Source organism: Myotis brandtii, unplaced genomic scaffold (assembly GCF_000412655.1).
Source record: "Myotis brandtii unplaced genomic scaffold, ASM41265v1 scaffold294, whole genome shotgun sequence".
In the NCBI taxonomy this organism is placed as follows: domain Eukaryota; kingdom Metazoa; phylum Chordata; class Mammalia; order Chiroptera; family Vespertilionidae; genus Myotis; species Myotis brandtii.
The window spans coordinates 114,824-131,627 of NW_005361238.1; the positions used below are offsets into that span (position 1 = coordinate 114,824).

Consider the following 16,804-nt stretch of genomic DNA (forward strand, 5'->3'; position numbering starts at 1 on the left):
AGTGCACAAATTTTTGTGCACCAGGCCTCTAGTGTGTGTGTGTGTGTGTGTGTGTGTGTGTGTGTGTGTGTGTATACACACACATATATATGCCTAAGCGACCATTCGACCAGTAGCTATGATGCACACTGACCACCGGGGGCAGACGCTCAACGCACAGGCATGGAAACATGGAACAGACTGATGAATCTCAGAGTGAAGGGGGGAGAGGGGAAGGCAGGAAGAGATTAACCAAATATCTTATATGCATACTACTAGAGGCGTGCATGAATTCGTGCACCAGTGGGGGCCTTGGCCTGGCCTGCAGGGATCGGGCCGAATTCATGCACCAGGCATCCAACATCCCCCAAAGGGTCCCAGATTGCGAGGGCGCAGGCCAGACCAAGGGACCCCACTGGTGCATGAATCCGTGCACTGGGCCTCTAGTATATTTATAAGGTGTCCCAAAAAAAATGTGTACACACTTAATAGCTGATAGCTCAATTGATGTTTCTCTCTTTTCAGATTTAACCCATTGGAATTAATTATTCAAAGTATATATACAATTTCTTTGGACACCCCATATATGTAAAATCTTTTCTGGTACTCAGTGGATTTCTCTGGTGGAAAATCTTGTGTCAAAAAATTTCTTTAAAATTTTTTTAAGAATTTAAACAATTCTTTAGTTTTTTTTAAGAAATTTTTTAGGGTAACTGATCAGGTTTTTTCATCTGATCAGTTACTTCTGACTGTAACTCCGAGTTGTACCATGATTTTAAACTTTATTTCTGTTCTTACATACCTAGAGATACAAAGGGTTTCTATTAGACAGTGATTCTCAGTGATGGTGACATTTGATGTGCAGGAGACACACATCTCATGAGGAGTGGTCTTCTCTGTAGGTGACTCTTGTTGTTATTGAGGGTTGCATTTCATCTCTCTGTATGAGAAGAAAAATTGTTTCCTTGCTTGGGTAGCTTTGTCTTTGAAAAGTTGTATGATTCGCAATTTAATTAATTGCTTGAGATGAAGCACAGGTGGCATTACATGTTGATGCATCTTTTCAGAGTAAAGAAAGAACAAGAAAAACCAACCCTCCCACGATATTGCAATATACACTAGATGTCCTTCTGACCTTCATGCATGTCTTTTCATTCTTCATAATTTTCTGCCCCCCCTTATTTTAGGGAGAATTTCTTGAGCTGATACTCTATATGACATTCAGTCATCAGGTTTACTGCAGTCTTCACTGGGTGTTTTGTTTTGGAAATTGTATTTTTCTCCTCTAAGTCTAAGAATGTTCTTTTCACATTGCTCCCTTTTTTATGACAGCCTGTTTTTATCAATGTGGCCATCTCTTGAATCTCAATGAGATTCTTCTGTTTTTTCCTGTTTTTGGCAACAGCTGTCTCCTAAGAGGCTGCTTGTCTTGAGCACACAGATTGATCCTCTCCTTTTGAATTGCTGAATATTTTTATATCCAATGATTATTCCTCTATTTGTTTATATGTTAGAAATGATGTTTGCATTTGTTCTGTGGCTGAAATGTTTCTTTCAGAAATTATATAGGCCTTTGTGCAGTTTTTTGTTCTGGAACAGTCTCCCTTTGGTGACCCAAAGCCCGCTGGTGGAATAGCCCCCTCCCAGTCAACCTAATACATCTGTCAGCACAGCGCCCCACTCGTTCAGTGGGCTTCCATGCCGGCTCAGTCTGTGCCACACCACAGGCTAGTGACATCAGAGGTGCCAGTTGATTCAGATTTGTTCCCCTGCTTCTACCTCCAGCTCTTAGCCAGGGACTGCTTGTCAGGCTGGTGTGTGTTGTGGTTTGGGGGACTGGAAAGAGGGGAGATCATTTTGTGACTCACTCTGCTCTACATGTATTGCTCCTGCTGAAGCCTTCTGAAGGTCTGGGACCCTTTTTGGAATGTAGGGATGATAATAAGCCAAACTAGACCACTGTGGTTATCCAACCTTTTCTCCCCTCTTGTATCGTTGTCTCTACCTGAAATGCTTTTCTTAATCCCCATTTCCATCTATGAAAATTCACATATCATTCCACATAGCTTAATGCCACTTTTTTCCCCAGAAACTTTCTCAGATTCCTTCCACCATAAGGGAGCAGCCCTTCATCACATGTTCTGCCTTATATTCTAGCTCTTTATGTCCTTGTCATCCTCTTCCCTTTTGCATTGTGAGCTCCTTGAGCTTGGGAATCATGTCTTGCTTGCTCCTATATAGAGAAATATTAGAATGAAGAAGTTAGAGGAAGCCAGGTTTGATACCTCATTCAGTACTTACCATGAGACCTTGGACAAGTGGGTTTTCTCCACAGGAAAATGGGCATAATAGTATACTTACCTCATGAAGCTGTTCTGAAGATTAAATGAGATAACATAGCATAGTGAACATGGAAATAAATCTTAGTTATGTTTTCTATATCCCTTGTAGCACCTAGCTCATGTAATGCCTCATTCACATAAGCCTTCATTTAATGGTGACTGAGTGAATTTGGGTCCAGAGTGCTTTGTGCAAAACTCACTTTTGCCCTGAGTCATGCCAGAGCTCAGGAAAGAATCCAGGGCTCCTGAGTGTCCCACACATGCCACCTGCACGAACCGAGTAAGTGGGTCCTCCATAAAGTCTGTAGAATGGAGGAGGAAGGAGGGTTTTGTTTGTTAAAAACTTGTAGCCCGTGTGTGTGTGTGTGTGTGTGTGTGTGTGTGTGTGTGTGTGAGAGAGAGAGAGAGAGAGAGAGAGAGAGAGAGAGGAGAGAGAGAGGTGGGGGGGGGGGCGAGGGAATTCTGTTTGGTTTGTCGTATTTTCACATCAAGCCATCACTTGCTTTCTTCTCTGGGTTGAAGTTTTATAAACAAATAGTGACAAAGGGAGCTCCAAAGGGAGGCAACAAAGTGTTACAATAGAAAACATTGTTTCCCAGTAGAGTTTTAGATGGTTATTGACTATTAACTCCCCCTCAGACAGACTCCACAAATCCACCAATCAGTAAGTACGGCTCAATTCTATGTGTGGTCCTTCCTCTGCTCTTCTCTGGTATGTTGAACGTGACATGTCATCTCCCTCTATCAGATTCTTGTCTAATAAAGTAGGAAAATCTCTTCTTTAATTACGTAGCATTGACTAAAGGAAACCTTTGTAATTGCTTCTCGCATTGATTATTAAACCTGTTGGGGGGGGGGGAGAAGGTAAACACCATGAAGTAAACATGCCTTCTAGGAAATTCTCTCTTTTTTTGTAATTTCCCTCCAGGCCTTCAGTACCCTAAATCCCGGAAACTTGCTGGATTTGATGTACCGGGAGCCAGCACGATGGTCCTACACATTCCAGACATTTTCTTTTATGAGCCGCCTAAAAATGCAGCTGGAGCCCTTCCCCGAGAAAGTCTTACAGGCCAAGAAAGGGGTACAGATCTTTGAGAGGTCTGTGTACAGTGACAGGTAAGACCCTGAAACCGCCCCAGTCAGGAGCCCCACGCTCAGCGCTGCATGTTTTCTCTTCTTGCTCAGACTCTGCACCACTCTGGTCATTGAACATTAAACTTTAAAAAATCGTTGTCTTTTTTAAAGACAACACTTTATAGATTTGTTCAGACTTACAGTTCCTCAGGGCTGTCATATATATCAAGAGAGGAAATTATATTTTTCATAAACTACATGCACTAAATTTCCCACATTGCCACTGATTATTTTTCCTATTCTTTTCTGGCACAGAGGCCAGCTGGTAGATACCTAATAAAAACATTACATGTTAAAAGGCACAGAACAGACAATTAAGAAGCAGTGTGGGAAACAAAAAAAGGAGGCAGTGTGTGTTCTAGGAAATCAAGTGATTCAGTGGTTGGTTTTTACTTTGAAGAAGACAGCAAGCAGAATTAAAAATGTGTGTTTCTAAAATGATGGCAGAGATATATTCATCCTTTTTTTATTCTTCAAGGAAGGATTTCTAAGAAGAAATAGCACAACTGTGAAATTGATGACTGTTTTAGATTTATCCTTCTTTGACCCCTTGTTATGTGACAGGGCTTATAGTGCTGGCCCGAGTCTATAGTGGACATACACTGCCTATGTCAGGTCACGGGAAGGGCATTGCCCTGACCACCTGAGGGAGTGAGGTGTGGAGTCACTTTTAATGAAGGCCAGCAGCTAACTTGGGGACTCAGCTCATCTGTTCCAGAGGAGGCAGTCCATCCAGGCTCCAGAAGTCCTGGCTGTGCCATGAGACCAGGCTGCGACTTAAGCCATTTGGAGACAAGCGAGGGTGCCTTGATCTGGATACTACTGTTTTGCTTTGTTTTGTTTTGACCTGAGGCTCTGAATGACCTGTGTTGGTGTGCAATGGTGGTTTAAACTTTAAAGCATCATGGTCTATCTTAAGCCCCTTTGAGTTATCAAAATGGAAAATGCTGCATTGTCATTGTCCAGTCACTTCTGAAGACACTGTTGGTTACCCTTTAATTCCAAGTTAGACAAACTTGTTCTACTTTTTGGAGCTCCATAAAGCCTCCTGGAGGGAAAAAATAAGGGTATGATTGTTAATATGATGTGATTTGTTTTAATGTTACTTAAAATCACACAAGATATGTAAAACAAACCCTGTGGGCTATGCATTCCCTTGCTGTGTACTGCAAGGGAGAGCCCACTCTTTATAAAAGCTAAATTTGTGAATTACAAATGGTTGGGCCCTAGATTTTATGTTGTTTTTTTTCACCTGTTGGGTATACTGCTTCCTATTTTCCTCTCCCAAGCCGTGCCTCCTGGACTAGGAGATGAGTTGCATAGAACCACCTAGGTTACTTGGAAATGTACTCAACATCATTTCTAGCCCTTTAGTGAGGTAGGCATGTGAGAGACCCCTCAGAAATAGAAATACTTTGTTTAAAATAGATTCAGAAACATAGAAGCATGGAACAGACCGTGGAATCTCAGAGGGAAGGCAGGAGTGGGTGGGTGGGTAGGAAGAGATCAACCAAGAAACTTGTATGCATATATGCATAACCCATGGCCATAGACAATAGGGTGGTGGAGGCCTGGGGGTGGGGGTGGGGGCGGCGGGCAAGTGGTCGATGGGGGGAAAAAGGGGGACATGTGTAATACTTTCAACAATAAAGATCTTTAAAAATAAATAAACATCCTAAAAAAAGAGAAAGAAATATTTTGTTCAGAAGCTACAAGATAGATCTTACCGTTTACTTGGAAGAGTTGAGAATTGATTGCACTATAGGCAGCTACCACATCCTAGATGTTTTCTTCAGAAGGAGCACTTTTGAGACAGAAAGGATAACTAATTACACATTCTAGTCCTGATGGTAATTTAGAGCCTTTTCACTCTTAAACATTCATTCATGTGTGCATTCACTCAGCACAGATACGTTGAGTGTCGCCAGGGTGCAGACACCAGGCCAGGCCTGGGGGCTGCAACAGGAAGCAAAACACAACCCCTCCCTGCCTTCACAGTGACCTTAGTCCAGCAGGGAGCTCTGAGACTGCACGTGTGATCGAATGTTACGTGTGTTTCAAAGGAGGAACACGGGTTGTTTGGGAGAGTGGATGACGGGAGGAAGAAATTGAAATCTTTTCTGTTCGAGTTATGAGAAACAATAGCATGTGGTTTTAGAGCAGGTTCTTAAGTTGATTCTTGGCAGCCCCTGCACTGAGACTGCTGTGGTACTCTCTCTCCCCTTAGCATTCAGCACCGGGCCCTTCTCCTCACCCCCCATCACCCCTGGCTTTGGAAAAATGGGGAGGGCCCTTTTATAGGGCTTATTAACCGAAAGTCAGTTTCTCTATATAGATCTTAATTTCCATGTTACCTGTGAAGAAGCGGAAAAGATTTTTCAGAAATTGAGTTGCAGAAGTCACCTCTTTTTACCTTTAGTTCGGCTCTATCTAAAATTCCAGCTTGGAAGAGTTGACCTCTAGAGCTCTCAAATTGGTTTCTTCATAGAAGAAGTAGTGTGCAAAGAAGTAGTTACAATGACGGTTAAGACGCCTTGAATACTAGGTGCCATTCACTCCTCTAAGTACTTGTGAGTTATGTACAATCCTCACAACTCTGTGAGTTAGTTTCTACTGTTCTCTCCTTTTTAAAATATGATTTTAAAAATCATATTTGGTTTCAGAGAGAGGAAGGGAGAGGGAGAGAAACATCAATGATGAGAGAGAATCATTCATCAGCTGCCCCCTGCACACCTCCTACTGGGGATCAAGCCCACAACCTAGTCATGTACCCTGACCAGGAATCAAACCGTGACCTCCTGGTTCACGGACTGACTCTCAACCACTGATCTACACCAGCCAGGCCTCTACAGTTCTCTCTTTAAACAAAGGAAGAAACAGGCTGAGAGAGTTTGATGATGTGCCCACAGTGACACAGCTAGTGAATATCTGGAGCTAGGATCAGACTCCGGAATGAGATTCTGCAACCCATTCTCTTAATCACAACACACAACCATGCAGTGTATGCTTCCCTGAGCCATTCGTACACAAGAATTCTGAATTTCATTTTCTCACAAGTGGCCAGTTGCTGAGCGTTGCCTTAGAAACTGCAATTCATTGTTTAGGATGTAAGTTGTGTTTTGTATCAAGATGCCTGAGATTGAAAGCAGAATTGACCCTTCTGAAGCCATGGTTTCTGGTTGGCTCTGATTTCCTATTCACCAGATGCTCCTTTAGTAAGTAAGCAAGGGGCAAAGCTAGTCGATTTTTAGCTTTAGCTTTCCTATGTCTAGGAGGCTCAGCAGCAGATGAAGCAAGGAAAGAGCTCGTGTACTTTGGAGGAAAGTCTGCTTCCTTGGTAATCCCGCAGTTAGTAGGAAATGCATCTCCTGCTTCATGGGTGATGCCACCTATGGAGATCCAGCCCCTTCTCCACTTCTCAGCGAAACAGCAGGCTGGCTCAGCAGCCTGGAGACACAGAAGCCCTCAGTCTTTAAATGACTTGTGGTGGGTGCTTTATGCTCGGTTGGCTTTTGTTTGGGGGCTGCTACAGTAATAATAAGGAAGTCTCAAACGTTTGAGTATGCATGCACCATTTGCCGTATGTTCTGACTGGTTTCCGGCAGGAAAAGTGGTTAGTGACCAATGATAAATACACTCTTCCAGGACCCTCTTTCCTCCCCTGGATTCGTCTGGAGAGCTCTGATTTGGGCCTCTAAAGTCTAAATGCTATTTTCCATCTTAGTGTTGAGCAGGAGGGGGATATATGTTAAAAATTCAGATTTCTTCAACATTGAAAAGGGTTCATTGGTTTGAACAGACGTGGAGCAAGTTGGTTATTGATTTTTCTGCTTCTTTCTTTTGCCCATTCCATTTCCCATTCTTCTCCCCTCCCACCACCCCGCTTACATTTCCAACCAGGTATATCTTTGCAAAGAATCTGTTTGAAAATGGCTCCCTCAATGACATGGAGTGGCATATCTACCAGGACTGGCATTCTTTTCTCCTGCAGGAGTTTGCCAGCCGGCTCCAATTACATGGCTTCATCTACCTTCAGGCTACTCCCCAGGTAATGCAGAACCCATAGCCTTTGACTTAAAGGCCATATGAAACTTAAGAGGAGACGTCCCCTAAGTCCCTGATGTATTTCCTGGTTGGAGAAATTAGACTGTGGGTATTATCTGGAGCACGGAGAGGTAGGTAAACCCACTCCCATTCTAACATCCAGCGCCCCATTTCCTGCAGGCTTTCTGCAGCAGAGGGCTGAAGCAATTAATTGCATAGAAAGGGTCTCTCTTGATGTAGCAACAACATAGTCGTAGAGCAAGGGGGTGGGGGGAGCATTGTTGTTATCACCCAGGGTTTACAGGTTGGACCCTCCGACTAGGTAACCTATAGCCAATTGCCTCCACTTTTCCCTCCCTCTGTGCTGGTCTTAGTGGTTTTCTGAATGGGAATTGGGGGTGAAGAGGACGGTTTCCTCACCTCATCCTGGGACTGCCCTGAGCTATTGCCCCTTCTTGAGCCTTGAGGATACTGCCGGTAAGGCAGGATGGAGCACAGAAGTTGCTTTCCATGATTCTCTGACTTGGACCATGGAGTCAGCCAACCACAGAACAGGGTAACATCAGAGAGGGAGCACCGGAGTTACAGAAGTTGCTTTCCATGATTCTCTGACTTGGAGCCAGCCAAGCACAGAACAGGGTAACATCAGAGAGGGAGCACCGGAGTCCCTGGAGACGGCAGTGATCTTGGCCCCTGCTGACTGGCAGTGACCTTGGGCAGCCCCTGGAAACCTTTCCCTAGAGGTTCTTGTCTCTTAAATCCAGTGGCTCAGACCAGCAATCTCTAAGGGCTTTTCTGGAGTGGGATTCTGAATCAAACAGGTTTGCTTTTTAAAAATACATTTGCATTGATTTCAGAGAGGCAGGGAGAGAAAGAGCGAAAGAAACACCTATGATGAGAGAGTTATTGAGGCAGGAGATATTTTTGAGATGTGTTGCTCTCAGCCTTGGAGACATTTTTGTAATGTATAGTCCAGTTCCAGATAGCCCACATAGTCTTAGGAGGGAAAGCTCTCTTCAGGCTGGAGGCCTTGCTTCTTAGAGACAGGACTGAGCCGTGTGGACAGGAGGAAGCCTGAGAGCAGGCTGAGTAGGGTCCGAAAACAGGTGGGAGAGCCCCATCGCACAGGCTCGCCGGAGCCAGAGAGGAGAGGACCGGGAAGAAGGAAAGGACTCACCTTGTGAAGTGGCAGCCAGGAAAGAGGCAAGGAGTGTGATGGGACCAGATACTGGGGCCTTTGTGTCAGTAGTTTCTGGAGATTGTGATGCAGAAACTAGATCATAGAAGGAAATAAAGAGATTCCACAGAAATAATAGGGTCTACGGTTTAAAGTGAAACTGCACTAAAGATTCAGTGAGGCCACAGGGCTAGAACCTTCAGGGATAAGAAGCAAGCTGAAATTAGATGCACTCCTTGCAAGTTGACTGGCTGGGTCACAATTATGTGACTTCTCTCAGTTAGTCCTCATTGCCTGCGAGTATTAATAGAAGAGGTGTGTTATGAAAGTGATTACACTTGGGTGGCGGGCTGGGGGATTGGTGTCTGTGATTAGGGGAAAGAGACCTTGCCAAAGAGGATGGCTTCAAGTAGCCGAGAATGGGTTCATGGTGGGAGGAAAGTCCTGGTCCCACAAGGGCTCATGGCCAGGGCCAAGGAGGAGTGAGAGGCTGTGGACTTGGGACTGAGTGAGGATTGTGGTTGGAGTTTGAAGGGGTGATGGGTTTCTAGTAGGAGTCATGAGATGGCCGGCTGCAAGAAGCAGTGGGCTGGGGGCTGAGCATGAGCGGGATTGAGTGCTGACCTAACCTTTTCCAAGAGAAACAACTTCCACGTAATCAGCTCAGTGCCATGAAGACAGTATTGATGACAAGGAAGCGGGTGGACTCACTCCTGAGAGTGAACCAGGGCGCTTGGCTAGCTGCAGAGGCTTTGTTTCCGGGAGCTGAGGTTGAACTGGGACCCAGCAGGGAAAGCAAGAGAGGCTTCTGGTGCACCCGGATGACTGTGGAAAGGGGCATTGATGTGGACGGTGGTGGTGACCACTGTTATGGTGGTGGCGTGGCTGATACACCTTTTCGGAGAGACTAATGGAGATATTTCAGCTGGGAAGAATGAGGGGAGTTGAAAGATTATTGCAACCTAGTGGTAGAAAAAGAAAAATAGTTTGTTTAGAGACTGGCTGGGGATTTTGGTGCTGATTTGATGGCATTGGAGTCAGGGACCCAGGAATTCTGATAGCCTTTCCCTGAAGTCACCCTGACCTCTCCTATGAGATTAAGAAGTAACTATATCCAAGAGAAGAGCAGAGCAGAGGTTAAAACATCCAGGTAAAGAGCTGCACAGTGATCAGTGTTCCAGTGCAGAGCCCTGTAAACATGAGCTCAGAGCACGGGAAACGGATCTAAGTAGGGCCTTTTGCTCCTTTCCACCTTCTCCCCTAAATGCCAAAAAGCAAGCAAGCCAACAATAAAATAAAATAAAAAACCCCACACATTAGAAGAGAAATGGCTGGGCCTCAGTGTCCCCACCCAACCCCAGGGACTCAGGAAGAGAGAGTGCAGCCGGCCAGCGTGCCGCAAAGAGCCGGCCCTGCCAGGCACTGTTCACAGGGAGACCGCGTGGAAAGGCTGGGAACCGGCACCTGCGTTTGGGAAGCAGTGGGCTGGCCCATTAGCAGTCACCATCAGTGTCTGCCTCTGCCTCTGCCTCCAAGCAGTGTAAGCAGCAGCTTTTCCTGAGGGTGGAGGGTGAGGCGACTGGGGCAGATGGGCAGAAGGGTCCCGCCCAAGCTCATTTGAATACATACTATCTCCCATTTACATTCAGGTGTGTCCTCCCCATGGGACTGAGGTGAAGAGGGACCAGACTGAAGCACTGTTTGTGCAGGATTTTTTTAAGTAATTCTTGCAACTGTGTCAGTAAAGCAAGAATTATGCCAAATGCTCAGAATAGTTTACCTAGACTTCTGCCGGATAGAGTTTGCTCTGTTAAGCAAATTAATAGTCAAAAAGGAAATGTTAGCCTTTTAATAGGAGAGACCTTAGCATCAGTGTTGGCCTGCCAGCAATGAATGAGTAAATAAAGCTTTTATAAAAATTGCTCTTCCCTTGTGTATAATTGAAAACATAAAGTCACATTTTTTAAAAACATGCATTTTCATGAATTCTGATAACATTTTTCTCTGAAAGGAAACTTAGGGAGCTTTGCTATGTTTAGAAATCCTGAAGCTTACCTTGCTGGCGGGCATTTAGAGTGGTTAGCCTCTAAGGAGGCAGTTTGGCAGTGTATACCAGCAAATACACATGCCTTTTGACCTATTAATTATGCTCCTTGGAACTTACTCCATGAATGTACGCCCACGTGGGCAAAATGTCTCATATTCAAGGCAGCATTGTTTGTAAAAGCAAGTTAATGGAAACAATCAAAGTGAACAGAATATATAGTAGGACACTTTTTACATATATATATATTTTTAAAAGATATATGTAGATATGTGTATGTAAATATGGGGGTAAGAATACATATGTGTACAATATTTCTGAAAGTATAAAAAAAGTCAGTAACATTGGTTGGTTGTCAGTGGGGTAGAGAACTGCGTAGCTGCAAGTCGGGTGTAAAGCTGTGTGATTGGGGAGGGAGGAGAATAAGGGGAAATGTCTTGAGCTATTGGCTGTAGGGTGGGGATGAAAGGGCAGAAAGGTAAAAGGGAAGGAAAGAGGCAGGTTCAGAGTGAAGGAAAGTAGAAATGAAAAAGATAAAAGTAGGAGGAAAAGGTAAATGGACGGAGGGAGACTACGTCAGATATTAAAACATTAAATGAATACCTGCAGCAAATACTTACTGACCTCCTACTCTGCCAGGCCCAGGGCTCAGCCCTGAACAGGATGCACTCTGGCCTGCCTCCTAGGTTCCCCCGCCCCCCTCCACTGTGCCATTGGAGCACCTTGTGCAGACCTCCCTCTGTCACCCGATACAGCCAAAATGCCACTGTGTTTGCCCAGGGCCTAGCACAGCAGCCGGCTCTCAGAGTGGTGCTCAGTGAGCTGGTACCAGAGATAAAGGGGGAGCTCCTGCTCCTTCCAGGAAACACCTGTCGGACTGTTGGGGCCCAACTGCTCTCTCCCTTATCTGACTGCTGCACTTCAATCCTAACCTCACAGTTTGGCACTTGAGTCCCTATTTTGCATATTGTTTTCCTTATTATATAACTACATTATAGAATTCCTGGTACAGGACTTCATCTGAGTTTGGGACAATTATTGATTCAGGGAAGAGGGAGAGACCAGAAGGCATAAGTCCTAAGTGTATTAACATGTTATATCTGTCTCTGTTCATCAATTTGAAAAGTTGGACATAAGATCGTGAATGAGATCTGTGTATGTGACTTTGTCTCCTTAGAGCAAGCACATCAAACTCAAAGGCTAACATGGGCCAAATAAATAAGGTTTAAGTTTATGTGGGCCGCAAAAAAACAAAAGCTTCAATTTTCATAGAAACATTGGTTTATTTCAATAGAGACATGCTGAATACAAAGGGCTGAAATAAATGAGTAATCGTTAACATAAAATAATAGAAAATTTTAATAAAAATTAATATTTTTACTTGAACATTAACTTACCAGACAGTGAATAACTGCACAAATTAATAAGTGTAACTCAAGTAAACCTATTTTCCTTGTTCTCCAAAAGCAAAACATTTCCTGTTGCACATACCAAACAAGTCAGTCCAAGACTAATGATGTGGCATTCAGCTGCTAAAATATTCGCTGCTAGTATTAGTGGAGAGAAATGGTGCACCTGTGCATAAGGCACGTAAGGGAAATGAATGCAACACGATTATAGTAATCAGTCATTAGCAAATGTTGTAGTTTGTTATTAATAACTAGGGGCCCAGTGCACGAATTCGTGCACCTTGAAAAGAACTGTGGGCTGCAAGGCTGCGGTAGGCACAGGGGCGGGTTTCAGCCCATCCGCTCGGCCCCTCCTGTCGCGGCCCCCAGTCCCCTGTCTGCTGGCAGCCCTGCTCCCACCACCGCTCCCACTTGCTGACGGCGCTGGCCCCACTCACTCCCAATGATGGCACGGAGCGATTGGGGCCAGCACCATCAGCAGGTGCAAGTGGCGGCTGCTGCCCCGATCGCCCCTCAGGAGCAGGGGGAGGTGGAGAAGCCCTCAGGGGCAATCAGATCTGGCAGCCACCACTGGTATCGGCTGATGGCGCCAAGCACCATCAGCGGGTACGAGCAGCAGCTATGGCACCGGCTGCGGGTGCGAGCGGGGCTGGCGCTGGCAGCAGGTGTGAGCACCGGGCAGGACCGTGGCGCAAGGGAGCAAAGAATTTTCAGTAACCAGCAGAGGCTCACCCTGATGACAGCAACTGGCGCCCTGCCTTGGTCTGGCGCCCCCGCTCACCTCCACCATCCCAGCATGGCCAGCGCCTGCCATGCTCCGCACACCCCCCCTGGTGGTCAGCGCATGTCATAGTGGCCAGTTGTTCAGTTGTTCCGCCATTCGGTCTATTTGCATATTTGCCTTTTATTATATAGGATAGGAAAATCTGGGGACAGTGTAATTGAATAAATGATATTAGCTGTCCTTAGAATTTACATGGAAAGAAGAGCAACATGCCCTGCCAGCGTGGCTTAGTGGTTGAGCGTCAACCTATGAACCAGGAGGTCACAGTTCAATTACTGGTCATTAAGTTATGAAATTGTTATTAAAACATTTCTTACATACCGTTATATTGGCTGGGCCACAAAAATATTCGTTGTGGGCCTCATGTGGCCCGTGGGCCACAAGCTTGATATGCTTGCCTTAGAGCAGTGATTCTCAACCTTCCTAATGTCATGACCCTTTAATACAGTTCCTCATGTTGTGGTGACCCCCAATTTCATTCTTACAAATTGAACATAATTAAAGCATAGTGATCAATCACAAAAACAATATATAATTATATATGTGTTTTCCGATGGTCTTAGGCGACCCCTGTGAAAGGATCGTTCGACCCCCAAAGGGGTCGCGACCCACAGGTTGAGAACCGCTGCCTTAGAGGGACGATAGGACAAGAGGGAAACAGCAAAGACTACGTCTTTGGGAATATTGTGCACTGTATTTGGGGATAAAGTTTACATTTTGGGATAGGTTTTTTAAGTGTTTGGAAGAGGGTAGTCCTGAATCAGTGGGTTAATCCACCTGTCCTTCCAGGACAGATGACATTGAGTGATGAAATGTTTGCCAGGCAGAGAGGAAGGAAGGCAGGTCAGGCAAAGCAGACATTTGGAGCAGAAGCGTGGAGGGGTGAAAGCGTGGCCTGCCTGCAGGCAGGAGTGCAGCTCTGGCTGAAGCAGTGGGTCCAGGAGAGGAGCTAAGGAAGTTGAGAGTGGAGACATAGAAGTGCCCAGACTCCAGGAATGGCCTTGTGACAGGTAAAGGTGACATTCTCTGAGCCATTGTGCTTCAAACTTTTCTGCCATGTGAGAGCAGAATGGAGATAGCACACTCTGGAAGGAGGGAGGGAAGGAGAGTTAGTCCCAAACCGCCCCCCCCCTTTTTTTTTGCTTTTTGTCTGACCTATGCAGATTTTGCATTCTGCTGCAGTGAGTGCTGTTTGAAAGAGATATTTCCGATTACTTATTCTTTCGTAAATATAATGCTACTCATATCTGCTCGAACCCAGGGGTGGTGGCTGTAGGTATGCAATGAGCCTGTGAAGTGTTTTAGGCAAGGAGAGGAAGGCCATTATTTTGGAGTCCTATGGAAGGGAGGACTGAGCAACAGACTGAGAGGAAAGAACAGCTGTGACTAGGAATGTGGCATGCTTACCCGGGTGAATCCTCACAGCAACTTGTGGGAGAGTGCAGGCGAGGAAATGGAAGCCCATGAAGGTTGCACTGCTAGTGCATGGTGGAGACAGGAATTTTATCCTGGACTTTCTGACATTAGGCCTGGGCCCTCCCCATACACATCACCGTCGCTAGGAGGCAGAGAGCCAGAAGGCTCTTGCTGTAGTTCAGGTGAGAGGTGATAAGGACATGACTGGGGTAGAGAAGAGAGAGACAAGGAGAGAATGAACTGGAGAGAGATTAAAGAACATGCAGTGACTTCCTGGGTGTGGTTGAGAGGAGGAAAAAGAAAGGTGATTCCAGATTCACGGGTGGATAATGTTTGCCCTTAACCTGTGATTGAATGAGAAAACAAGACCACAGGAGGAAGGTCTTGGCTTGTAGAGCCCGTGATAGAACGCTTGAGTGGGTTTGAGAGTCCCCCAAGACTGCATTGTAACAGCCAAGAAAACAAATGAGCTCAACGGGGCACGGGGATTATTATCTTTCAGGTTTGTTTGAAGAGACTACACCGGAGGGGCAGGGAAGAAGAGAGAGGAATTGAGCTGGAATATCTTGAGCAGCTTCATGGTCAACACGAGGCCTGGCTTGTTCACAAGACCACCAAGTAAGTGGAGCAGAGAGCAGCAGACAGAGGCCTGCTCTCCACAGCCAGCCCTTCAAATACAGTTCAACATGCAGCCGCAGAGGAAGGTTCAGGATGTCCTGGAAGTGGTTGGAAATGTCTAGCGTTATCCGACTCAGAAATTTAATAGTGGGTGTAATCTGTATATTCCAAGAGATTTTATTAGAGTCTATTTCCCCAGCTTTCTGTTTTTTTAAAGTTCCACTGGGTTGTACTTGGTGATTGGTGATGATGATATAGTTGGCTCAGGGTGAAGGGCTAAAAAATTTTAGAGAAATTAAGTTGACATTTCTAGTTTTGGCCTTTCCTCCCTTCAAGTGTGGTATGCTGTCACTTAAAATGTTTGGGGCTCTCAAGAATAAAGAGAAATTTCAGCCTTTGTCTTTCCAGCTAATTTTACTGAATTTTTTAATGACTAAATGATATTTCTTTTCTTTTTTATCCTCACCCAATGGTATGTTTATTGATTTTAGAGAGTGAGGAAGGGAGAGAAACATTAGTGTGAGAGAGAAACATTGATTAGTTGTCTCCCTATACACTCTGACCAGAGATCAAACCCACAACATAGGTATGTGCCCTGACCAAGAATTGAACTAGCAACCTTTTGGTATACGAGATGATGCTCCAACCAATTGAGCCACCTGGCAAGGGCTCTCCCTAATTTTTTTATTGTGGTAAAATACATATAACACAGTTTACCATCTTAACCATCTTAACATTTCAGTGGTATTAAATAAATAAATTCACAATGTTGTGCAACCATCACTACCACCCGTCTCTGCCTCCTGCACACTCCCCACTGGGGATGTGCCCACAACCAAGGTACATGCCCCTGACCGGAACCGAACCTGGGACCCTTGAGTCTGCAGGCCGACACTCCATCCACTGGGCCAAACCAGTTAGGGCTTTATCAACGTTTTTAGAGAAAAAGGGAGATGAAGGGATAGAGGGAGGAGGGAGGGAGGGAAGGAAGGATGGAGGGAGGGAGGGAAGGAAAGAGAGAGAGAGAGGGAGGGAGGGAGAGAGACATCAATGTGTGAGAGAAACATCAGTCGGCTGCTTCCTGTATGTCCCCTACTGGGGATCGAGCCCACAATTCAGGCATGTGCCCTGACTGGGAATCGTACCAGAGACCTTTTGGAGCATGGGACAATGCTCAACCAACTGAGCCACACTGGCCAGGGCTAAATGATGTTTCCTTAGGTGACAGAATTTCTTTGCATCTTTGTAACAATTTAAACATATTAATTGGTTTATTTATTTATTTTACTTTTTATTGAATTTATTGGGTTGACATTAGTTAATATGATTATACTTGAGGCCCAGTGCACAAATTCGTGCATGGGTGGGGTCCAGCCAGCTGGCCTGGCTCCAATTGGTGGATCGGGGCCAGGCCTTTTGGGAGGAGGAAACGATCAGGGCTGAGCCAGCTGTGGGGAGGGGCCATTGTCGATTGGCTGGCGGGCCCCGCCCCCAATTGGGGTGGGGCGTCCAATTGGGGGCAGGGCCAGCCGTGGGGAGGAGCTGTGGGTGGTGGGGCAGTCGGCCCCACCCCTGAATGGGGTGGAGGGGCTGATCAGGGGCCAGTGGCCTGGGGGAGGGGCCATGAGTGGTTGGCTGGCCGGTCCTGCCCCTGATCAGAGTATGGGGGTGCTGATCGGGGACAGAGCTGTCTGGGGGAAGGGGCCATGGGCCGATCGAGGTAGTGGGGGCCCATCGGGGGTGGGGATGGGGCCAACTGGGGGAAGGGGCCATGGGGAGGTTGGCCGGTCTGCCCCTCCCCAATTGGGGTGGTTTGCTGGCCACAGTAGGCATCATAGCAACTGGTCGTTATGGCGT

The 16,804-nt window shown here is 45.9% G+C and overlaps 1 protein-coding gene across 2 annotated transcripts in view; it reads left to right on the plus strand.

The window, feature by feature from the left end:
* Positions 1-16,804, plus strand: part of DGUOK (deoxyguanosine kinase) — a 38,117-nt gene that overhangs the window by 19,264 nt on the left and 2,049 nt on the right. For both annotated transcript variants that reach the window (XM_014542249.1, XM_005869419.2), the window contains exons 3-5: positions 3,250-3,437; positions 7,356-7,503; positions 14,832-14,947. In XM_014542249.1, the coding sequence (XP_014397735.1) occupies positions 3,250-3,437; positions 7,356-7,503; positions 14,832-14,947 (452 nt within the window). The remainder of the gene's footprint in view (positions 1-3,249; positions 3,438-7,355; positions 7,504-14,831; positions 14,948-16,804) is intronic.